This window comes from Eriocheir sinensis, chromosome 65 (genome assembly GCF_024679095.1).
Source record: "Eriocheir sinensis breed Jianghai 21 chromosome 65, ASM2467909v1, whole genome shotgun sequence".
Classification (NCBI taxonomy): domain Eukaryota; kingdom Metazoa; phylum Arthropoda; class Malacostraca; order Decapoda; family Varunidae; genus Eriocheir; species Eriocheir sinensis.
Window position 1 is genome coordinate 3,075,136 of NC_066573.1, and position 24,614 is coordinate 3,099,749.

At 48.7% G+C, this 24,614-nt stretch overlaps 1 protein-coding gene across 7 annotated transcripts in view; it reads left to right on the forward strand.

Annotated features, from left to right (window-relative positions):
- LOC126987512 (cytohesin-1-like) overlaps nt 1–24,614 on the forward strand; it is a 121,446-nt gene that overhangs the window by 83,156 nt on the left and 13,676 nt on the right. For 4 of the 7 annotated variants that reach the window (XM_050844505.1, XM_050844507.1, XM_050844508.1 and 1 more), the window contains one exon: nt 17,051–17,115. In XM_050844505.1, coding sequence (XP_050700462.1) covers nt 17,051–17,115 — 65 coding nt within the window. Of the gene's footprint in view, nt 1–2,688; nt 2,801–2,949; nt 2,973–6,908; nt 6,948–8,107; nt 8,743–14,666; nt 14,721–17,050; nt 17,116–24,614 lie in introns of those variants that run through there. The other 3 variants (XM_050844503.1, XM_050844504.1, XM_050844509.1) reach the window with 3 other exon arrangements.

Below are 24,614 nucleotides of genomic sequence, written 5' to 3' on the forward strand. Positions count from 1 at the left end.
CTACCCTCTAATACCCTTCCCCTTATACCCTTCCCCTTATACCCTTCCTGCCCTCTAATACCCTTCCCCTTATATCCTTCCTGCTCTCTAATACCCTTCCCCTTATACCCTTCCGGCCCTCTAATACCCTTCCCCTTATACCCTTCCTACCCTCTGATACCCTTCCCCTTATACCCTTCCTACCCTCTAATACCCTTCCCCTTATACCCTTCCTACCCTCTAATACCCTTCCCCTTATACCCTTCCTACCCTCTAATACCCTTCCCCTTATACCCTTCCTACCCTCTGATACCCTTCCCCTTATACCCTTCCTACCCTCTAATACCCTTCCCCTTATACCCTTCCTACCCTCTAATACCCTTCCCCTTATACCCTTCCTACCCTCTGATACCCTTCTTATACCCTCCACCCCTTCCTTCCTTCCCCTCCCCCAAACGCCTCTATATTCAATGCCATTCTTTATCTTTGTTGTCCTTGCTTCCTTTTCATCGTATCTGCTTCTCCTCGTTCTTGTGTTCTTCTAAGACTTAATTTATCTCTTTCACCTTTTCTGTATGTTTTTTCTATCCTTTTCTCTCATAACATCCTCTCCCTTTCCCTGTTCCCTTTAAGCTTTCCTCTCTCCCCACCGTTTCCATATTTGCCTTCTCCTTTCATTCTCTCATTTTCGTCTCCCGTATTCCTTCTCTTCCTCCCCTCCCTGAGCTCTCCTCCCTTCCATCTTTTCAAATTTCCTTCCCCCAACTCATTCTCTCCCTCGCTTTCCTCTCTCTACTCTCCTTCCTCTCTCCCTCCCCCTCCCCCTTCCTTGGCACCTTGTCTCCTATGAACCCATTTTGGCACCGGAAGTAAGGAAGGGGGATGATGGGAAGGGGGTAGGGAGGGGAAGGTTTCAAGAGGGTTGTTTCTGTCCGTGGAACTTGGCCTCCCCTTCCCTTCTTCCTTCCCTTTCCTCTCCTTTATTCCTCTCTCCCTCTCTTCCTCGTCTATGTATCGTCCCTTTCTTTCTCCTCCTTTTATCCCTTCCTTGTCCTTTTCCTCCTCCTCCTCCTCCTCCTCCCATTCTTCTCCCTATCGTCCTTCCTCTTTGTCTCACTTTCCTCCTCCTCCTCCTCCTCCTCTTCTAGCCTTGCCCCATCCACTCCCATCCCTTCATCTTAACCCTGACAGCATCTCTCTCTCTCTCTCTCTCTCTCTCTCTCTCTCTCTCTCTCTCTCTCTCTCTCTCTCTCTCTCTCTCTCTCTCTCTCTCTCTCTCTCTCTCTCGTGTCCCGTCCCTTTAACTAAGTCCCCCCTCCCTCCCTCCCTTGCTCCTCAACTAATATGCAAAGTCCTTGCCCGGGAGTAAACACACACACACACACACACACACACACACACACACACACACACACACACACACACACACGCACACTTCACGTAATCTATGTCTACTTGAAGGTTAATTATATCACTAGAAAGATGAGTATTATTATGCACCGTACAAGCTTTCATCAGTCTTATTTTAGTCCTCTTCTTCCTCCTCCTCCTCCTCCTCCTCCTCCTCTTCCTGGTCACTGTTCAGGTGCCGATCACGTGGTAACTTTGGTCAACTTCTTTATCAGGTGTTATCTCTCTCTCTCTCTCTCTCTCTCTCTCTCTCTCTCTCTCTCTCTCTCTCTCTCTCTCTCTCTCTCTCTCTCTCTCTCTCTCTCTCTCTAAGTTTTTCACAGATGTGTTTGTGAATAAAAGTTTTAATCATTCAATCAATCAATCTCTCTCTCTCTCTCTCTCTCTCTCTCTCTCTCTCTCTCTCTCTCTCTCTCTCTCTCTCTCTGAATCGGTGTGAGGCGGTTTGGCATCTTTGTGACAGGAGTGACGTCATCGTTGGGCTTCTTCCTTTCTCGTATCGGTGAGTCTGTGTGTGTGTGTGGTGGTGGTGGGGGTGGGGGGTTGGGGGGGGGGATGCGTGTTCAGTTCGAGTCCACCCCCGGCGATAGGCACCCTTTGCAACGTCCTCTACTGCTGTGGTTTCTGTGTTGTGTATTCTCGTGAGGTTGTGTTGTGTTCCTTCTTTTCCTTGACTATTTCCTCTTTTTTTATGTGCGTTGTCCTTAGAGTTAAGTGTGTTATATGGACCGTAAGTTGAGTTCAGTTGTATTGGTCTCCCTTCTGTGGTCTCTGTCACGTCCTTCCTAGTATGGTTGTCGTTTTGCGTGTGTCTTTATTTCCTAAACATCACTTCCTCTCGTTGTCTGTGCGTTGCCCTAAGAGTAAGCAAGCTCGGTGTTCAGTAAGTTCAGTTATAACGGTCTTCCTCCTGTGATTTTTATTCTCTACTTGTTCCATGTTTTTCTCTCCTCCAAAACTTCACTTCTTGCCTGTGCTGTCCATAAAGTAAATCCCCCGCAGTCCAGTTGTCGGAATTGGGTTCGACTTTTCTCTCTTTCCTAATCCAAGATGATGGCATGCTGGCGCGGCCTCGTGATTGGCTGGCGGGGATGTGTGTCATGGGTGACGTAGCGGCAGCAAGGTCTCGGCGCTGGCAGTGCGGGTAGCCAGCTTTCCGTTTTCTACCGCAATTGTTATATTCATATCGGAAAGTTCCAGTAATGGTTTTGATAATAATACTTTTTGTGCAACATGTAAAGGTTGTGTTTGGTAGTTTGCGTTGCGGTTGTTGTTGTTGTTGTTGTTGTTGTTGTTGTTGTTGTGTGTGTGTGTGTGTGTGTGTGTGTGTGTGTGTGTGTGTGTTGCCGTTCGTGTGCACCGCCATTGCTCAGTATCAGCTGATCCGTGGCTGCAACAGGAGGTGTACGCGGTGAGCGGTCGGGGCGGGGCGTCCTGGCGGAAGCCCCGGCACTTGAGATACCCGTGCCGGCGGGGGACGCAAGATAGGGCGAGGCGCTCAGGATAAAGTGCGTCGCGGTAGTGTTCGCTGCACCGGCTTCTGGCGTGCGTGGCGCTGATGTGGCACTGGAGGCACTGAGTGTGTGTGTATTTGCGTTCGTGTGTGTTGGTGTTGAGTATCACCACCACCACCACCACCACCGCCGCTGCCACACCATCAACACCCAAGCTTCCTGTGGTGCACCGGTGTGGAACTTGACGCGTGTGTTTGTATGTGCATGGTGTGTTGTGTGGTGTCACGCCCCATCACCGCCACTATCACCAGGAAGCCGTTAGAGTGGTGGTGTGGAACTGTATAGGCGCTGACTGTGTTTGTGTGGTGTATGTGTTTGGTGACGAGGCGCATCACCACCTCAGTCACGACCGCCTTCATACAACAGCTGTGTGGCACGGCGGTGGTGCGATGCTGTATGTTGCTAAGTGACGTGGTGATGTGTGATTTGCGTATCGTGATGCAGGCTACCACCACCGCCTTGTGTGACTGTGGTGGTGCAGCTTGTCACCACCGTCAGCACCACCACCGCTGCCACAGAATCAGCCTCCCGGTGACGTGATTCATGCCTCGTGGCCTCTCTTCTACCTGGTGATGTTAGAGGTCAGGAAGACGGTGCACACGAAGGAAGGATGCCTCGCGTGTGCGTGTCTCCGTTCTGTACTTGTGACGGATTGACAAGAGCGCATCAAGTGAAGGAAAATGATATGTATACCGACGAAGAGAAAATATATAGTTCAGTGTGATAATAGAGGAAGCAAGCAAATAAATGAGAAAGATGAAGGGTGAGAAATAAGTAAAAGAAGGAAGGATTGGACGACAAAGTAATCAAAGCGAAAGAGTAAAAAAAAATCACCTTACCAGAGACGATTCCAAAAGTGTACAATCTTGACATCGAGAATAGTACTGGTTCATCTTGCTCGGTGTGTTGTGGTGACTCATAAAAGCGGAGAAGCAAAGAAGTAGGAAGGCAGTGGACAGTAGGCATCACGCATTAGGCAGTGGTGGTCTGTTGGGTGCCTCAAATCGGGCCTAGTGCCACCGCCGCCTTGCCCGTTGTCTCCCCGCTGGACCCTGAGTTAGGATGAGGGATAATTTACCCAAAGCACCGGAAGTGGCCTAGGGTGCGAGTCATGGCGGGGCTGTCCGGGGAAAGAATACTGTCGCTGGGAGGAGGTCGAGCTGGTGGGTGACGTGGGGCTGCGGACGTGATGTTTGGTGGTGCAACACACACACACACACACACACACACACACACACTCACCATGAACAAGTAAAACATTCAACACAAGTCCGGATTGTGAAAAGAGGCAGCAAAACACACACACACACACACACACACACACACACACACACACACACACACACACACACACACACACACACACACACACACATATACACTCACCATGAGCAAGTAAAACATTCAACACTCGTCTGAATTGTGGAAAGAGGCAGCAAAACACACACACACACACACACACACACACACACACACACACACACACACACACACACACACACACACACACACACACACACACACACACAAACAAACATCCGTCGGACAAGCATCAGAACGGAGGCGACAAAACGTTAGGTCCTCCGGCAGCTTCCTTATTCTTATTACGGCCCGTCACGTCCTGTCCATGAAGTGACGAGCTGATGACGGTGACGACAGAGGAAGGGGGCAAAGGCAGGATGGAAGCGTGGGTGACCTGACCAAGCGACACGGGGTTGTGGATAGTGTAACAGTAGGGCGAAAGAGTACTAGTGGTGGAGGTCAGGTCGAGTGTTTCAAGATTGGGTTTGGTGTTGGTGGGGAAGATTGAGGTTAATATGAGGTAGTTGAAGATGGTTTAGGTTGACTTTGGGTTGCGATTTGAGGTGTTAGGTTGGATGGAAACTTCTCAAGATCGAGTGTGTCAAGATTGGGTTTGGTGTTGGTGGGAAAGATTGAGGTTAATAGGAGATAGTTGAAGATGGATTAGGTTGACTTCAGGTTGCGATTTGAGGTGTTAGGTTGGATGGAAACTTCTCAAGATCGAGTGTGTCAAGAGTGGGTTTGGTGTTGGTGGGGAAGATTGAGGTTAATAGGAGGTAGTTGAAGATGGATTAGGTTGACTTCAGGCTGCGATTTGAGGTGTTAGGTTGGATGGAAACTTCTCAAGATCGAGTGTGTCAAGAGTGGGTTTGGTGTTGGTGGGGAAGATTGAGGTTAATTGGGGAGGCATCGGCTAGGAGGTATTTGAGGATGGTTTAGGTTGACTTCAGGTTGCGATTTGAGGTGTTAGGTAGGACGGCAACTTCTCCCAGACCAAGAGAAAAGGAGAAGGAAGGGAGGGCGACGCGGAGATGAAAAATTCCAATGGTGACTGACAGAGGAACTAATTTGTGGCCAGGGCTGAAGCCGCGAGGGACAGACCGACAAGGTGGAAGACGAAGAGTGAAGGCGTATGAGTGTGGTGGACAGAGAGACCTGAGGGAAGGAAACGAAAAGGAAAGAACACTGTTGAAAGAAAGGAAGAAAGGGATAGTCTTATGCTAACCCGGTAGCAGCGACGGGCCAAATTTGTGGTTTTACCGTGTAGCAGCGACGGGCCAAATTTGTGGTTTTACCGTGTAGCAGCGACGGGCCAAATTTGTGGTTTTACCGTGTAGCAGCGACGGGCCAAATTTGTGGTTTTACCGTGTAGCAGCGACGGGCCAAATTTGTACCATGATATAAACCCCCTAAAATAGATGATACATAATCTGATCACAAATCCTTTGATATATATTATGAAATGGTTTGTGGGAGGGGTGATTTTTTCTCATTTTTTCTCGCTTAGAGGAACCATTAAGAAACATGATCCCCGCTGCTACCGGGTTTTTAAAGGAAGGAGAGGAAAAAAAAGGGATAGAAAGAGTGTTGATAGGTATAGAGAGTGAGTGAAAGACCTGTCGATGGATGGAATGAAGAGGAATAGGAAAGAGCTCTGGCGAAAGAAAGGAAGAAAGGAAGAGTAGATATATAGTAGGCAAAATAACGCTGGTGTAAGAGAAAGGAAAAAGGGGATGGAAAGAGTAGATATAGAGAGTGAGCGAAAGACCTGTCGATGGATGGAATGAAGAGGAATAGGAAAGAGCTCTGGCGAAAGGAAGAAAATCATGGTTAAGAAGAGTGGAAATGGGGAAAAGAGGAGAAGGGAGGAGAACGCTGAATGGTGTTAAGGGATGTTAAGATGGTGTTAAGATGGTAGGGGCTGGGAAAGGAAGGATGAGGCAGAGGAAGGCGATAAGAAGGACCCTCGCACCGGAAGGAGGCGTACAACAAAACGTTTTATATAATTTGAAAGTATGAAGAAAGAAATTAAGAAAAAAAAAAAAGGAAACAAAGGGGTAGGAAGCGTGTAGGTAGGGAGACAAAATGGAAGAGGAAGGGAAGAGGAAGAAGGGTTGCAGTAGGCTGAGGGAAAGACCTTGGTTGCCACGAGGGCCTAAGGGCGGTATTTTTAAACATTTCTGCGCCCAAGTACACATATTTGACAAGGCTTTCGTAGGTGTTGTGGGCATTTCCATGGGTAGTTTAGTGGCCCTGGTGGTAGTTTGACCCTTCCTCTGTACCATGAACCTAAAAAAACACTCATTACAACCCGACTGATCCACTCTTTGACCTCTAGAAATAGCTGATATGAGGAGCGAAAGTGCCTTATAATACCAGCCTAATGGATAGCTTGGTGCAGAAGGGCGTTAGTGGAATAGGGCGCCTCTTCCAAATTTGGCGCGGAGAAGAAGGAAAAGGAGGAAGACGCCTAGCAAGCTGTAACGATGAACGAAATACAAATAAAAAGCTGTCCTATCCTCCTCTTCCTCTGCGTCCATTCGTTTTGTCCCAGAGCATAACGGAAGGGCTTAGTGAGAGACAAAAGGGGGAATTTTTTTCTCACTGCTACAAATAACACACGCACGCGTCGCATCCTGTTGACGTAGGAAGGGTTAGACGTTTTATAGTGGTGTGCAGAGCGAGTGCAGTACTAGTGTCATTCAGAGTTGTGCCAAGATGAGAGGTGTTTGGCTAGTGGTGGTGAGTGTTAGTGTTTGTGGTGGTGGTGGTAGTGAGGGGGAGGGGGATGAGATTGTTGGTTAGTATAATGTTGGTAGGTTGGTAGTTTTTTTTTATTAATAGTCGTTGTTGGTAGGTAGTGCAGGGGAAGGCTACTGTGGTGACTGTGTGTGTGTGTGTGTGTGTGTGTGTGTGTGTGTGTGTGTGTGTGTGTGTGTGTGTGTGTGTGTTCTAGTGGTGTTGCTCTACAGGAGAATTGGAGTGTGGTATGAAGTCTGTGTCTGTCTGTGCAGTGAGATTAGATTGTGCGTTGATCAGGATGTGGACTTGGAGATAAGGTAAAAGTGTGTGTGTGTGTGTGTGTGTGTGTGTGTGTGTGAGTGTGTGCTGATATGACATGATGCTGATAGTGTTTGATGATGGTGATGGTAATGGTGGTAGTGATGGTGTTAATACTGCTGACTGGAGGCTGAGTTTAAGTGTTTGGGTGGTGGTGGTGGTGGTGTGCGGGGAGGCTAGCAGCTGGAGTGGATGTTGCTATGGTGTTGAGGTGGCGTGATGCTGTGTCGGGGAGGGTCAGAAGGAGTGTTGAAAAGGAGAGTGAATGAGGTTAGCCTGCTGAGATTGTGCCCGTGTGTGTGTGTGTGTGTGTGTGTGTGTGTGTGTGTGTGTGTGTGTTGGAATGGGGTACGGGACATGTTTCTGAGCAGCAAGGTTAGGAGAGTGGGTAAAGGGGATGAGAACATAGACTTTGCTGCGTCAGGAGGGAGATAAGCCGTGGGAAGGTACAGTTGGGAAGGTTGCAGGTGGGGTGACGTGAGGGGGGGTTGGGGGGGTAATAGTACAGGTAAGGATCTCATGGGTTGTAAAAGGTGCCATGTGAGAGACGTGACGAGGCGGCGGAGTCGTGTCGCCGCGATGTAATGGTCTTTGCGCCGCTGTTCGAGGCGTCCCAACACTTGCCTTTGTGATCCCCGGCGGCGGCGGTGGCGGCAGCAGCGAGTCGTTGTTGTGGTCGGTGTAGTAGTTGTGCTTCTTATTGTATTTCGAACATAACAAGTACTACACGGGTGAGAAGGAAGTGAGAATCGAGCGTTCGTGCATCGGTCTTTGGCTCCGCGGAAGAAACACGAGACACGAGTACAGGACAAAAATGCTTACCGTCTATTTCTTTCTTTTAGCCTACGTACGAAGGGCAAGTCGGGGAAAGGAAATATTATTAAGGAAAAAAGTGACCTCTTGTAGTGGTATTTGTGTGTAAAAAAAGGGAAACTCAGGAAGCTATTATCGAAGTCTAGCGCTTCAGTGATGGCCTCCGCCGCGCCGTGTTAACCTGCGGGAGGCGGAAGGTGATGCACGCCTGAGGGTCACGTCGGCCAGGCAGAGACACGGAGCCGCAGACACGTGTGCCGCGGCCCCGCTGGCGCTGGTGAGCCCCGCCAGCGAGGGGGCATGGTGGGCGTGCAGGGGCGCTACAATGTACCGCGCGTGGGCGTGGCGGGCGGTGCAGTGTGTTACCTGCACGTGGGTGGAGGAGGGGGAAAAAGGGGAGGAGGACGCCCTCGACTGGTGTGACTGTGGGTGGGGCCGGGCGTGGAGGTGCCTGGAGGCCCGACGCTCCCGCCCGTTGTCCCACTCGTGGCACCATGAGAGTCGCCTGCAGCTGGGCATCCACGAGGTCATCCCCGACGACCACCATGGCCTGGCCCTCGACCACACCACCGACCTCCCTTACAAGGGCGAGAACCAGGGCCTGCAGCCGTCCCTCTCAATGCACCACGTCAACTGCAGCAGCACCAGCTCCAGCAGCCTCCAGGTACTGAGGACATGAATAACATACCGAAACAATATCCCTCCGACAACACGAGGGGGGCTTCGTGGTGTAGTGGTTAGCACACTCGGCTCACAACCGAGAGAGCCCGGGTTCGATTCCCGGGCGGAGTGGAAAAATTTGGGCGGCTTTTCCGATACCCTACGCCCCTGTCCACCCAGCAGTGAATGGGTACCAGGTATTAATCGGGGGTTGTGTCCCGTCTCCTGGGATCTGTTCCCTTCTCCTATAATTCCTTCCCCTCCTGTCTCTCTCCGGCATATGACCACAGATGTTGCGCCGACTAAACGAAACTCCTTTTTTTTCCGACAACACTGGAGTCAAAACTTGCGAGCATTTTCTTGGGGACTTTGATGGAAAGTTTCGCTTAGAATTGCTTTTTTTTTTTCGTCTGGGAACGTTTTCTTGTACTTCGATGTTTTCTCATTTCTTCGATATTAGTTCTCCGTCCAGGGATGTTTTCTCGCGCCTCCATGTTAGCATCTTTGTGTATAGGGAGAAGCAGGCGGGCGGGCCATACTAGTGGGTCATCAGACAACCTCTCAAGCGTTCGCCAATGTTCTAAAGAGCTAGTCGGCGTTGTTGGGTTGGACGTGCCGGGACTCTTGAGCGGCGTTCGTGCGTGGGTAACGAGTGTGTTTACAGAGGCGAGGCGAGGCGGTTAGGGGGTGTAATTGTTATTCGTGGAGGGGGTGCTCCGCCTCAGCCTTCGGGGTCTTGCATATTCTCTAATTAATATGATTGTCTCTCATTATTCGTGGTTTCAACAGGCGCAAAAGAGAGAGAGAGAGAGAGAGAGTTGTTTGTTTTCCCGAAGCATCGAAGGTCACAGCCTCCACCTATCCAAAACACCTCTCCTTTCTCAATCTCTCTCTCTCTCTCTCTCTCTCTCTCTCTCTCTCATATTTTCCTAGATTCCTGCATGAGTCAAAATCGTAAGAAAAAAACTAAGGTCATGCATAGGGCTGACCTCCAAACATGACCACCTTCGCTTGTGTCTGTCTGCTGTCTGTCTCTCTCTGTCTGCGGTGTAGTGGGCGCAAGAACGTTGTTATATGGCGGAGGATAGCAGGGGAGAAATGGGTGATTGAGAGAGTGTTTCGTGGGGGCTGGAGAGCGATTGATGATTACTGATGCATGGGGGCGGGGGGCTAGCTGAGGGGGAGTTGATTAGGGTTGAAATTGAAGACTGTAGGGGCGTATTATGAGACATTTCGCTGCCCCAGAACACATATTTGACAAGGCTTTCGTAGGAGTTGTGGGCATTTCCAGGGGTAGTTTTATGACCCTGGTGGTAGTCTGACCCTTCCTCTGTACCATGAACCTAAAGAACCACTCATTAGAACCCGATTGATCCCCTCTTTGACCTTTACAAATAGTAGATGTGATGTGGCGAAGTGTCTTGAAATACTAGCCTAAGAGAGGTGTTTTTAGTGGGGTGTGGATGTTTTGGGATTGATGGAGATTTGGGAGGAGGTTCGTTGAAAGAATGACGGTGTTACTGATGTTGGGGGTTGATGGGGTTAGTAGTGAAGAGGGTTGGAAGTGAGGAGGATGGTGGGGAGTAGTGGAAGCAAATATTGTCGCATTGTAGTTGAGTTTTGGGGTTGGTGAAAGGGGTGGTGATAGGGGAAGCACGAGGAGGTTACCGTTGCAGGAATGTGGGTTTTGGGGATACTGGGGTTGGTGGGGGGAGGGTAACGAGGGGGAGGAAAGAGGAGGGGGAAGGGTGAGATTGGAAGAATGAGGGAGTGGTGTGTTGAGGGGTAAGGGGGGTGGGCGTGTAACCTGGTCAGCTACTGTGTGTGTGTGGATCACCTGCACACTCTCACACACACACACACACACACACACACACACACACATACACACACACACACGCAGCAGGTATACAGGTCAATTTGAGGACGGTAATGCGATGCTCGCGGGCTCATGTTGCCGTGTGTACCAGGGACGGGGGCGTGTGTGTGTGTGTGTGTGTGTGTGTCGGGGAAACTTGGACAGGTATTTCCCGCAATGCAGACTCACACACACACACACACACACACATCCTCGTGCCCTACCCTAATATTTTCCCTCCCTCCATTCCTCCTCCCCCTTCTTCTTTTCCTCTTGCCTTCTTGGAATGCAGCAGGACGCCCATCCCTCCCCCTCTCCCTCCCTCCCATCCCTGCACATCTCAAGCCCCCCGTGAGGCAGGCAGACAGACAGACAGGCAGGTGAGGTGCGGGGGGCGGTGACCCTGGGCTGCACGCCGTCAACACCCGCCGCTCAGCCCGCAAGAAAAACCACACTCGAGATTGTGCTTCCGGAACTTTCAAGTGAGGCTTCGGCGCGTGCTTCGAGGGGGTGACCTTTTGATCCCACTTTTGTGTGCCTCCCCTCTCCTCCTCCCCCGTGCCCTCTTCCCCCCATCCCCGCCCCTTTCTCCCCTTGTTGCATCTCTCCGCCCCTCAGCATCCACGCTCACTTCGCCTCCCATCTCTTCCCTTCGCTCTCCTCAACATCAACCCGCCTCCCCCTCCCCCCCTCCTGGGCCACAGCCGCCAGCCGCGAGAAGTAATCCTCCTCTCCACTTTGTGTTTATCTCGCGTCAGAGATGAAATATTTCGGAAAACACTGAATTTGGGGCTTCACACACACACACACACACACACACACACACACACACACACACACACACACACACACACACACACACACACACACACACACACACACACACACACACACACACACACACACACACACACACACACACACACACACACACACACATAGATAGATAGATAGATAGATATTTATTGACCACAAATGTACATAAAGCCAAAACATCATACATAAATCGTAAGTTATTTAAGAATGTTAATTTCGTTAATATAAGAACATTTCCAATTTGTAGTCTGCCTTCAGCACTTAAGTAAAATATTTATATAGTCACTAAAATATACAGAACTCTGGTGTCGTTACTTGCTTAAAAATAGTTAAAAAAAATATTAAAACTACAAATTTAGATAAATATATGAAACTACTTATATCAAGAATTTTTAAAAGATACACTGATAAAAGAAAACCTAAAAAGAAAAAAAACGTAAAAACAGAGGAACCTTAAAAGATGACGAATTCTCTAAAATAAATATACTAAAATGTTAATAGCCTGGACATCTTAAGAAGACACTAAGGTGAGAAAAAATAAAAAAGAAACACACACACACACACACACACACACACACACACACACACACACACACACACACACACACACACACACACACACACACACACACGGGGCACTAAATCATGCTGGAGTAAGTCGAGGTTTTGCACCCTTCACCAGTACGTCACCGTGACGTCACGAGGCCCGCACCCCCGCGCCGCGATTAGATACACCGGGGCACGCGGCGGAAGGGAGGGGGAGCGGGCCGGAGGATGTTTGTGGAGATTACTGAACGTCAACACGCCCGTAGTCACCGATCCCAGCGCCACCCGCCGCCCAACGCTGTAGCTGTCCCGCCCCAGGGTTTATATTATTCACAATTTATTATGTGGAATGGAATGGGGCTGTTATATGTTTGATGCTCGCCTGCACATAGAAGAGCATTTACAGACACATTATCTTAAAGTATCGGATTATTTTAGAATTTATAGTGTTTTTACATCAAATTCATTCATTATCATTATGCATATTCTAATTTATTGTTTGTTTGTTTTTATGTCACTTTGCATCACCTGGTAGACAATTTCCTGATCTTTTTAATGTTGTCTTCGTATTTGACCTACTTGGTATAGTTTCTGGCAAGATAAATAAGCCGCTGACTCCCCTTGGCAGCTCTTGGCTTGACATTATGCGAGCAGTTTCCCAGTTCAATCTTTTATCTAAAATCATTTGATTAAGAACAATACCATTTCACATTGAATTAATATATTCACTTCATAATATATACACACCCCAACCCCAGTTTTGAACAATAATAATAATGTAGAGGAAGGCGACCCGCTCAGCGCTGGCCGCAGAGTCGTCAATCCTCTTAACTCTTAAATCCTCCTAAAATATTTGTTGTTGGTGTGAAATAGTACGATGACACGGTTGATTTCAGTGTAGTTAACCTCTTGTAGATATTTGACGAATCCAAAGTTTCAAGGACAGCAGATTTCGATGATAAAGCATTCGTTTCCTTTGTGGTGAGAAGTGCGTGGCCTGTTCTTGGTAACCACAATTATTCCTTATTTATTTTGCTTGTTGGGGCTACCCGGCCAACACTATGCGGCGCGCCCCTCCCTTGTGCGTCGGTGAATACCATGATATTGTCGGATGGGAATCGGAATCCCAACATCGCTTCTGGGGTCGCGGTGCTCGGCGTCCCCCAGGGGCTATTGCCACTGACCCCCGGAAGTGCGGCCGAACGTGTGTTGTGTTTGTCCGTCCGGCCGCTCGTGCAACCGCCACCAGGCTCGGAGGGCGGAGCGACGCCTGGCCTTGGCTCCCGCCGCCCTCCCGCCTACTTGCGTAATCAGCTGTGTCGAGGAAGCGAAGTTATTAATAACGGGGTTGACCTGACACTCAGCGGGAGGGAGGCGATCAGCGGTGACGCTCGGTAAACAACGGGAGACACTCTTGTAAGAAAAAATGTTCCGTCAGCTGTGTGCCTCGAATTTCAAGTTATTAATAAGAGCAGAGGTTGACGTGACTGTCGCGGGGAAGGGGGAGGCGATCCGCGGTGACGCTTTGTAAACACTGGTGGCGTTCCTTTAAATAATGACGTTCAGTGTTGTATCAAGTTCCCGTGATGGGACTGTTAGTACACACCCTCCTTCCTTCCTTCCTTTCTTCCCTTCCTTCCTTTCTTCCTTCCTTTTTCTTTTTCCTTCCTTTCTTCCTTCCTTTTTCTTTTTCCTTCCTTTCTTCCTTCCTTTTTCTTTTTCCTTCCTTTCTTCCTTCCTTTTTCTTTTTCCTTCCTTTCTTCCCTTCCTTTCTTCCCTTCCTTCTTCCCTTCCATACCTGTGTGAAGCCGTACACCCGCGTGGACACATTTTATCTGTCAACCACGTCAGTGTTCTCAATATTGCGTTGAGTTTGTTGTGGCGGGGCTCATGACGTACACACCTTCCGATCTTCCTTTCCTTGTGACAAAACGGGGTCGATCATAAACCAAGACACATTTTCCTCGTTTCGTAAGTTCCTGTTCCTCACGCAGCTTTTCTCTCACTACCTTGTTAAGTTTATATGACGTGGCTCATAACAAACACACCTGCCTTCCTTCCTTACCTGTGTTGTGACGTCCAGGCGATAATCCTTAACCAAGACAACCTTTTCCTCGTGTTCCACCTTTTGTCTTTTCCTCGCTCTGATTCTCGCTCCCACGCATTGCACCATTAGGGAGGATAAGAGTATTGCGTCACCTTGTTATCCGCGCTATTCCCCGCGTTGTGAAATAAACGGACAGACGAATACCTTGACCGGCTGTCGCGTCGGCCAATCTCTTCGCTCACCTTCATCATACGTTCCTTGAGGTTGGTAAAAGTAAATGAAGCGCAGGGACCAGACCAGAGGAGGTTAATGCTGCGTCAAGGCTCCGTGCCGATGCCAATGAGGAGAAAGGTGTTGCTGGTTACCTGGGGAGAGAGGGAAATGTAAAAACAGGAAGAGAGGGGGAAGGTGAGGGAGGGGAAAGATAGGAGAGGGAAAGGATAGAAAAGCGACTGATAGGAATAGGAAAGGGAGGATATAAGCGGGAAGAAGAAAGGGAAGATTAGGATAGGTGGGGAGAGGCAGGGAGGGAGGGAGAGTGTGGCTTTTATTTACTACTGATATGGGGCAGATGTAGTGGTGGTGGTGGTGGTGGTGTAGGTATGGTGTGGGCAGAGATAAGGTGTTTTGGTGATAAGCAAACTCCTAACTCCTCCCTCAGCACCATACAGTAACCATGAAGATCGCAACGAAGATGACGGCGGTGTTCTACGTGGTGAGTGGTGGTGGTGGTGTGTGGTGATGATGATAAAAGAAGTGATTGATAATGACTGGTTTGTGTAGTGTTAGTTGTTAGTGATGATAGCGGTGGTGGTGAGTGTTTGGTTGGTGGTGAACGTGGTAGTGGGTGATGATGACAGTGGTTGGTGGTTTTCAGTGGTAGTGGTGCAGGTGAAGAGTGAAGACTATAATATCACCTGTGCGTTGGTTTTACGTGACGGGCGACAGGTAAGGCAAGGTGAGGTGAGGTGAGGTAGCGGCGTCACACGAAAGGGGAAAAAAAAATGAAAAAAGGAAATGAAAAACCGGAAAGACATATTTATACACGTTGCTGCTTTTTACCGGACAAGATCTACTAGTAAATAACACAAATACTACTAACAAAGAAAAACAAAGGCAAAAGAAGCGAAAAAAAAAAATGAAAAAAAGGAAATGAAAAACCGTAAAGACATTATTTATTTATACACGTTGCTGCTTTTTGCCGTACAAGATCTACTACTTAATAACACAAATACTACTAACAACGAAAAACAGAAGCAAAAGAAGCAAAAATATACTAGAGAATGTAGTTGATGAATGGAAAAACGGAGACTTTATTTACATGTTCCTGCTTTTTGCCGTTCAAGCTCTACTACTAAAAAACAAATACTACTAACAACGAAAAACAGAAAGAAGAATAAAAAAACCCCCCCCAAAAAAGGAAAAGCGAGTTAAGTAGCTAAAACGGGAAACAAATAAGGAAGTCTGAGATCTAAAGATGAACCCAGGAAGTCAGGCAGCCAGGTGGTATAGAAGAGAGCAAGGGAGGTAACGGGGAGGGAAGGAAAGAGGGAGGTAATAGGGGATTGAGTGACGACCCGTGACAGCCGTATCTCCTACATAGACAGACAGACACGTTTGACCTCGGGATTGTTTCGCTAAGTGTTGTCTTCCTCCTCCTCCTCCTCCTCCTCCTCTTCCATACCATTGTTTTTACGTATGTGTGTCAAAAGTTCCTTATAAGCTTTGTAGTGGTAGTAGTAGTAATATACACACACACACACACACACACACACACACACACACACACACACACACACACACACACACACACTCTTCTTTCTTTGCCTCTTTTCTCTCTCCCCCTTTCTCCCCTCAATCTCAACCCAACTTCCTTTTCCCTCCCTCCCTCCCTCCATTAGTTTCCTTCCTCCAGTTTCTACTTCCATTTCCTCCCTTCATCGTTTCTCTTCTTAAACTCCTCTCTTCCCTTTCTTCTTTTGCCCATTGCATCATCCACTTCCATTATCCCATTTTCTCGTACTCATAATTTTCCATCTCTTCCTCTCCCAAACTCATCTCTTCCCTTTCTTCTTTTGCTCATCTTCAGCATCCACCACTATTCACCAATTTTCTTCTCTTCCGCAATTCATTTCTCATCCCCCTTCCTTTCCTCTTCCTCCCCTCAAATATTCACTCTCTTCCCCTCCTTCGCACTTTCACAGCATCCACATTCCCCATCCAGCTTCCTCCCTTTCCCCTTTAATCCCTCTGAATTCCTCATTATCTTCCTCCAAGCATCTCATTTCTCCTCCTTTCTCCTCACCTACATTCACCAAACCCCATCCTGTGCCTAGCTTTCATCCCCTCAGTTTCCCGTCCCTTCCTTCCTTTCCTCTTTACTCCCACTGAATTCCTCATTTTTCCTCCTTTCTCCTCTCCTACTTTCCCCAAACCCCTTCCTGTACCTAGCCTTCCTCCCCTCAGTTCCCCGTCCCTTCCTTCCTTTCCTCTTTAGTTCCGCCGAATTCCACAATATCTCCATTCAAACATCTCATTTCTCCTCCTCCTCCTCCTACATTCCCCACCCTCCTGTGCCTGTTCTCTTAACCTTCCCCACACGCCTCACACCATCATAGGGGGACCGTCCTGTCTGGCAATATTTACATCCCCCTCGAGAGTGTTTCCCGTTGCTCTTGTGGCGATAAATAAACATTGCGGTTGAGTGTTTACCGTGGCGAAGGCGACTGTGTAGAGGAAGCGGAGGAGGAGGACGAGAAGTTATATTGGTACAGCCGATTGTGTTTTTTTTTACCCCATCTCTCTTCTTTCGTCTACCTTTCCTTCCTGCCTTCTCTGTCTCAGCTTGTCGATGCTGGTAATGGGAGGAGGTTAGTTGGGGGTTATCTCTATCACTTAACAACCCTCAATTTTGCCCCCTTTTAACCCCGTTTAGCCCATTTAACGACCCACAAGCCCTTTCTGTGTGTGTGTGTGTGTGTGTGTGTGTGTGTGTGTGTGTGTGTGTTGTCATGGAGTTAACCTTTCTTTTTTCTTTCTTTCCAGACGCTCAAAGATGAAATGGCGGAGGTCACTGCGGAGATGGAGGCGCTGGATACGGGGGAAGACAGGTGAGTGAGCGACCTTCCCACACCTTACCTTTCCATACCTTACCTGTCCATACCTTACCTCCCCATACCTTACCTCCCCATACCTTACCTCCCTATACCTTACCTCCCTATACCTTACCTACCCATACCTTACCTTCCGCCACTCCCTCTCTCCTCCCTTCCATTACCTTCAATATTTGTTTTTTCTACTTTCATTTATTCCACTCTTCCCTCACTTGTTTTCCATATACTCCCTTTCATTCTATCTTTTCTCTATCGACCTACTTCATATCTTAATCACTCATTCCACTCCCAGTTTTCCCTTTAATCTACTCCCTTCTTCCCTACGTCTGTTCGTTTCAACTCTACCTTCATTTCCATCATTTCTCCCACCACAACTATAGTCATTCCAGGAGAGACTGGCGGATTGGGGGGTTCTGCGGGGACCTCTCCTTATACTCCTTTCCTCCTCCCCTCCTACCCTCCTACCCCAACGTTCCCTCTCTGCCCTCTTCCTCCGTTCACTAATCACCAGTCATGCCTTTCTCCTGTGTGCGTTCCTTTCTCTCCTTCTTCTCCTCCTCTCACCGCCCTCATTAGATATCTCCTCCATTCTCTAACAAGTTTCTCTCTTCCCTCCCTCCCTCCCTCTCCGTCACACCTTTCTCCCGAGTTCTTTCCCTCCTTCCTCTCCTTCAGCATCATTTTTTTTTTTTCATGCCTCAAATTTCGTCTCCTAGTTTTCAGTCCCTCCAATTCTTTTTAGCAATCTTACCTTTCCCTGCTGCCTCTCTCTCTCTCATTACCAGGAACAGTGACGCAATACCTCCAGACTCTTACAAAAACACAAAAGAGCAGAAACATTCTCTCCCTTAATTTTCTCCTCCTTCTCTGCCTCCCTCTCTCTTTCCTCCCTGTCTCTTTACACTGCCTCTCTTTCCCTCAATGCCTAAAACTGTGACGGAACACTTCCCAGAGGCACACACAAATGAAGCATAAACACACCAACACAACACACCAACCCAAGAGAAGATGGCGCCACTATAAACACTTGCCTGCGCCATGACGGGGTGGGGCCGAGCACCATCCAGGCCCCTCAAGCAAGCCTACCGGCGCTATAGGTGTTGACGTAAAACAAACACACACAAAAATACAGTACAACACACCACAACACTTTTTAGCCTACGCACCTCGGCTTTCCCCTTACTCTCAACACCTCATCCTGACACGCACACGAACACTAACTACAGGAGAAACACACATCAACAGACCCACACAACACAATGGTCGATTTTCTCCGACGCTTCCCCCGATCACCCACTATTCCCAAAGGCCGAAAAGGAAATCAATCGAGTTCCTGTGATGGTTTATTCACATTCATGGTGCAGAAAAATAGGCAGACTACCACCAGGGGCATCAAACTACCTCTGAAAACCCCCAAAACTCCTACGAAAGCCAGGTTAAATGTGTGTTTGCCTGCTAGGGCCCGAAATCTTTAAAAATATGACCAATGGATTTCGTCTTAGGGCGCCCACCTCGGCTTCTTTTGGCACCTGCGGGAACCAAACAAAGCATCGGAAGAATGGAGGGAGGGGGAGGGGCTTATCCGTCACCTTATCTTGCATGAGTAACACAGCATTGATAAGAGGGGGTAATAGAAGATAAGGAACACTTGGGATTAGGACATGACCCAGTCTTCACACCATCATTATCAATACGCATGAATCTGAGAGGGGGATTAGGAGGAGGAGGAGGAGGAGGCTGAAAGAGGGCAAGAGAGAAAGGAAATAGGAAGTGAAACAGACAGAGTAAGGGAAAGAGGAAGAGGAAGTGGAGAAGGTGGCATTATGGTCGCCACTCCGATAACACCGAAGATAATGATAGTAGGAAAGAGTGAGGTGGAGGGAGGGAGGTGGAGACAGGTGGAGGGGCAGTAAGGTGGTGATGGATGGGAGGTGGAGGAAGAGTAAAGGAGGTTAGAGGGAGGAGGTGGAGACAGATGGAGGGAGGTGGAGGAAGAGTAAAGGGGGTTAGAGGGAGGAGGTGGAGACAGGGGGTGGTGGAAGGGAGGTGGGTGGGTTGGAAAGCCTAGCGGTGGAGGCAGAGTAAGGGGAGTTAGGAGGAGGTGGAGAGAGGAAAGTGGAGACAGGTGGAGGGTCAGTAAAAGTGGAGGTGGGTGGATTGAAGAGCCTAGAAGTGGAGGAAGAGTAAGGGGGGTTAGAGGAAGATGGAACAGTAAGTGGAGGAGGTGGAGAGAGGAAAATGGAGACAGGTGGAGGGACATAAGGGATCATCCACCTCTTCGCCCTCGTAAAGGTGGATCTTACGACATACCGGGAAATTCCCCTCCCCCTCTTCCTCCTCCTCGTCCTCCTCCTCATCGTCCAGTAGCCAGAACTCGAGGCAAGAACATTCCACCTTGCCTCTCCTTCCCTCTCCCTCGTTCTCCTCCTCTCCCACCTCCACCTGTGTTTAACCTTCCTTTTTACTTTCCTTGCATTCTAACTTCCTTTTCTTCATTTATATTCTCTAACGTTTGTATTTTCTTCCTTGTCTCTTCTTTATCCATCCATTGTTCATCTCTTATATTACTCCTTCTCCTCCTCCTCCTTTTTACTCTCCTTGCATTCTAACTTCTTTTGCTTCATTTATATTCTCTCAGTAGTAATGTTTCTATTTTCTTCCTTGTCTCTCCTTCCTTGTCTCTCCATCCATTGTTCATCTCTTATTTTACTCCTCCTCCTCCTCTTCCTCGTCTCCCCTCTATTAGCCAGTCCAAGCGCACCTAGAACACGTGGAGGAAGAGGAAGAAGTAGAGAAGCAGGAATATTACTCATTGGATTTCCCACTCACCAAGACTCGCATCGATTATAGTGGGATGAGATGAGCCAATAGGCTTAGTCACCCCAGAAAAAAGCTAGATCATACCGGACTTAACTAGCCCTTACTACTACTACTACTACTACTACTACTAATACTAATACTACTCATAACGGGACACGAGAATTAGACGGCGCCATATAGCAGAGGGCAGCAAGGGGCGTGACACGGTTTGGCTCGAGGCAGGGAAGAGAGAAGAGGGAAGGGATGGAAAGGAGAAGAGGAAGAGGGAATGGAAGAAGAGATAGTGGAGTGAGAGAAAGGCAAATCAAATATAAAGGAGAATAGGTTAATGAAGAGAGAGACAGGGGAAATGAGAGACACTTAAGGAGAATTAAGGTCAGAGGGACGGATGATAGGAGAAGGAGGTTAAAGAGGATTGGTAAAGGTAAGACTAGAGAAGGGAAGCTGATAAAAGGGAAGAACGGAAAGGTGTGAAGTTAGGAAGAAGAGGGAGGAGGGCGAGAGATAAAGGTTAGGGAAGGAGGAATAAATAAAGTGGGAAGAGAAGGGACGGGATAAGGGAGAGAGGAAGAACAGAAGGCAGTGTGGGATAGAAGCAAGAAGGGGAAGGAGGAACAAAAATATAGTGGGAAGGGAAGGTTAGAGAAGGGGAAGAGAAGGGACGGGATGAGGGGAAGAGGGAGAACAGAAGGCAGTGTGGGATAGAAGCAAGAAGGGGAAGGAGGAACAAAAATATAGTGGGAAGGGAAGGTTAGAGAAGGGGGAGGGAAGGGGAAGGGGGCGTGGAGTGACAGAAGGGAGGAAAGGGAGGGGAAGAGGGGGGGGGAGGGTTAGTCAGGTTGCCGCCAGCTTGTCCCTCCCCCCACAACCATTACCCCTTCACCCTCACCACCACCACCATCAGCCACCTTCACCACCACCACCACAACTATATAGAATGCCCCTTCCTCCCCTCAGCCCATTACCACCCCTTCCCCACTGTTCCCTTCCCAGCTCCCTCCACCATCAACGCCCCTTCCCTCCTACACCCCACCACCTCTAGCACCACCACCTCCACCTCCCTCTCACATACTTAGGATCGCGTGCCCCTCTCGACTAGTATGACGTTGTGTGAAGGGCCTCTTGAATGACCTAATGACTGCCTCGAGTACTGTATGGAGGAGGAGGAGGAAGAGGAGGAGGAGGAAGAGGATGTGGTATCTGAGGAGGTTCAAACAAATAAAAAAAAAGTAAAAAAGGTAGAGGTGGGTTACTTGTTCGTATCTAAAGAGTTGAAGAAAAGAAGAGGAAGAAGAAGAAACGGCCGCAATTGTAGCATCTCCCGCAGGCCGCTTCGAACACCGCCCCCCCCCCCCCTGCTCCGCCCCCTCCACGTGATAGGATTACACACACACACACACACACACACACACACACACACACACACACACAGACCAGAACCAGTTATTGTCTTGAGTATTTCCTCGTATATTTTTTTTGCCACTGCAGAATATATAGATAAAAAATAATGTTCTCTCTCTCTCTCTCTCTCTCTCTCTCTCTCTCTCGACCGTAACAGCACATAACCCGACACACTGTAAAAAAAATACACACACACACACACACACACACACACACACACACACACACACACACACACAGGTGAATCAGCAAGCGAGTAGAACTTTTCACAAAACGAATGAAACTATACACGAATAACACTAGACACAAAAACGAAAAAAAAAATATACAAACAAGTAGAAGTAAATCAATAAAGGAATAAAACTAAGATGGGAAAAGCAACAGCCTCGCCTCTCCCCGCCAGGGTCATGCGCAGCGCCACGGTGCCATTAAAGAATATCACTCAATTAGTCAGCCAGTGAAGGCGAGTGTCACTAGTGGGTGCCGGTGGGGGAGGCGGGGGGATGGGGGGAGGGGGTGAGGTGCCTAGGAAGAAGCGGAGGGATGTCAGGAAGGGAAGGGGAGAGGGATAGAGCTTGGGATGGGATGGGGATATATAATGGGGAGGGAAAAGGAGTGCCATTGGAGGAGGAGGAAGGGGAGGGGAAGGAGGAAGGAGGAGAGGGGGAGAGGTGCCAAGGAAGAAGGGGAGGGATGTCAGGAAGGGAAGGGGAGGGGAGAAGGGGAGAGGGATAGTGCTTGGGATGGGATGGAGATAGATTGGAGGAGGAGGAGGAAGGGGAAGGAGGAAGGAGGACTGGAGGTTTAGGGTAATAGGTAGAGATGGAGGTTGAGGGGGTGAAACGAAGAAGCTCTGGCGACATTCAGTGCCCGGTGCCAACAAGACTCCCCCCCCCCCCCCAACCCTCCCCCACCTCCTCCTGCGCCGCCCACCGCCCTGTGTTGCTTAGAGGGGAGTTGGAGGTGGTGGTGGTGGAGTGGGTGGTGTTTGATGGGTCTTGTCACTCCCTCGAGGTGATGTGACCCTGGGTGTTGATGCAGGGGAGGCAGGGGGCGTTGGCAGGGGTGGAAGGAAGGGGGAGAGAGGGAGAAAGAAAGAGAGGGTAGAAAGGTTAAAAGGTGACGTGTTGGGAGAAAGGAGGAAAAGAGGGAGAAGGTAAGAAGATGGGAGGTGATAGAGGAGGGGGAGGAGGATGGGAGAGAAGAGAGCGTAGATGGGTAGATGGGGAGGGGAGAGGAATGATAGGGAGGAAAAAGAAGAAGGCGAATGGGTAGAAAGCATGCAGGGAAAGACGATGGAGGAAAAGAAGCAGCAGTAGTAAGAGGAGGAGGAGGAGGTGGGGGATGAGGAGGAGGAGGAGGAGGAGGAGGAGGAGGAGGAGGTCACCCCGCTAGTCCACTTCGCGCCTAAACGACCTTCCCGTTAAGTCAAACAACCGACAGGGGGCTTGAGGCCGAGAGAGAGAGAGAGAGAGAGAGAGAGAGAGAGAGAGAGAGAGAGAGAGAGAGAGAGAGAGAGAGAGAGAGAGAGAGAGAGAGAGAGAGTAGGCTCAAGCTCTTCCGGTGCCTCTGGCCTCGGCCTACTCCAGAATAGGGTTAAAAAAATATAGACCTAAAAACAGATGCTTCCCTCGGGTTTAGGAAGTCAGTCGGCCATCTTGTGTTTCTTTTACGCAAGTCATGAAAAAAGGGAAAAAAATATAATCGTAATATCGCCAGTTTGTTAGGTAGGTAGGTAGGTAGGTTTTTTTTTTTTTTTTTTTTTTTTTTTTTTTGAGGGGTCTGGATGGTAGTCGGCAACAGCCCTAGCAGGCAAGTGTTTATAGTGACGCCATCTTCTCTTGAGGTGAAGCTAGATAGGTATTTAGCTATTGATCACTTTGTTGGTTAATAAGTTCGTTGCATGATTAACGAGGTAGGTAGTTGCTTCATTATTTAGCTAGTTAATTTGGTGGTTAGTTTAACGACCATATCACGTTCACAAACAAAATAATAAATGAATGGTTCAATAGAAAAGCAGCTTCTCACGGCTATTGATTCAGTAGCATCAAAAAAGAAATACAATCAGTTACAATGACGGCCAGCCCCATTAACCAGCCACCCACCCATGCATGTATCCTGGTTGTTTGTTTGTTCGGCTCGACCGTTTGTGTGGACTGTCCTGCGAAGGGTTTGCGTTGTTTGTGTTTATGAGTAAGAAAGAGAAGGGTGAAAGTATTGGGGGGAGGTGTTTGTATGTTGATTTGTTTTTTTATCGCTTATTCAGGTTTAGCAACAACAAACCAGTATTTTGAGGGAGGAGGAGGAGGATGGGGAGGAGGAATAGTCACCTCTCTGATCGCTCCGTCTCTCAACTGGGCCATATCGAACCACTCCCCTCCCTCCCCGTCTCTCTCTCTCTCTCTCTCTCTCTCTCTCTCTCTCTCTCTCTCTCTCTCTCTCTCTTAATGCTAATAGCTTGTTCCATTTTTTTTTCTTCCTCTTGTTTACTTGTTTGTGGACGTTTATGGTATAGGAGGAGGAGGAGAAAGTGAGGAATCCCTAAACATTAAAGAGAAAACGTAACACAAAGGACTGAGCTTAGAGTGTTGTAGCAGTATCAAAGGGAAAAAAAGAAGGAAAAATAAAGGAAATGGATGAAGCTTTGACGTGAATCACCGACAATGACGTTCACTTGTTAAAACTCCAGGAAAGAGGATGACGCTCGTTACCAAAATTGGCCCTGACTGACTGACTGACTGACTGACCGGCTGCTTGGTTGACCGACTAACTTACTGTCTGGCTGGTTGGCTGACTGACTGACTGACTTACTTACTGACTGACTGGCTGGCTGGCTGGCTGGCTGGCTGGCTAACTAATTGGGTACTAAATAACTGACTGACGGGGTGACTGACTGGCTGACTAATTAATTGGCCTACTGTCCGATTGCCTGGCTTACTGACTGAGTGACTGACTTAACTGACTGACTGACTGACTAACTAAGCAATTGACTGGCAGGGTAGTGTGAAGGGAATGTCTCAACAAATGTCCCTTACTAAATGACGGACAGACTGACTGGATGACAGGTCGGGGCGGAGAGAATGTCAGCAAGCTTCTCTCACTGACTGACGTACTGCATGACTGACTGACTGGCTGGCTGGCTGAAGCAGAGCAGGGTGGAGTGAATGTGGCTGTGTGGAGGGGGTGAGTCAACGGTGGTCTGGTCTGCCTGCCTGGCTGACTGGTTCGTTCTCGTTCACCTCGTCCACATCACACGTTTTATTCCTCCACCACCT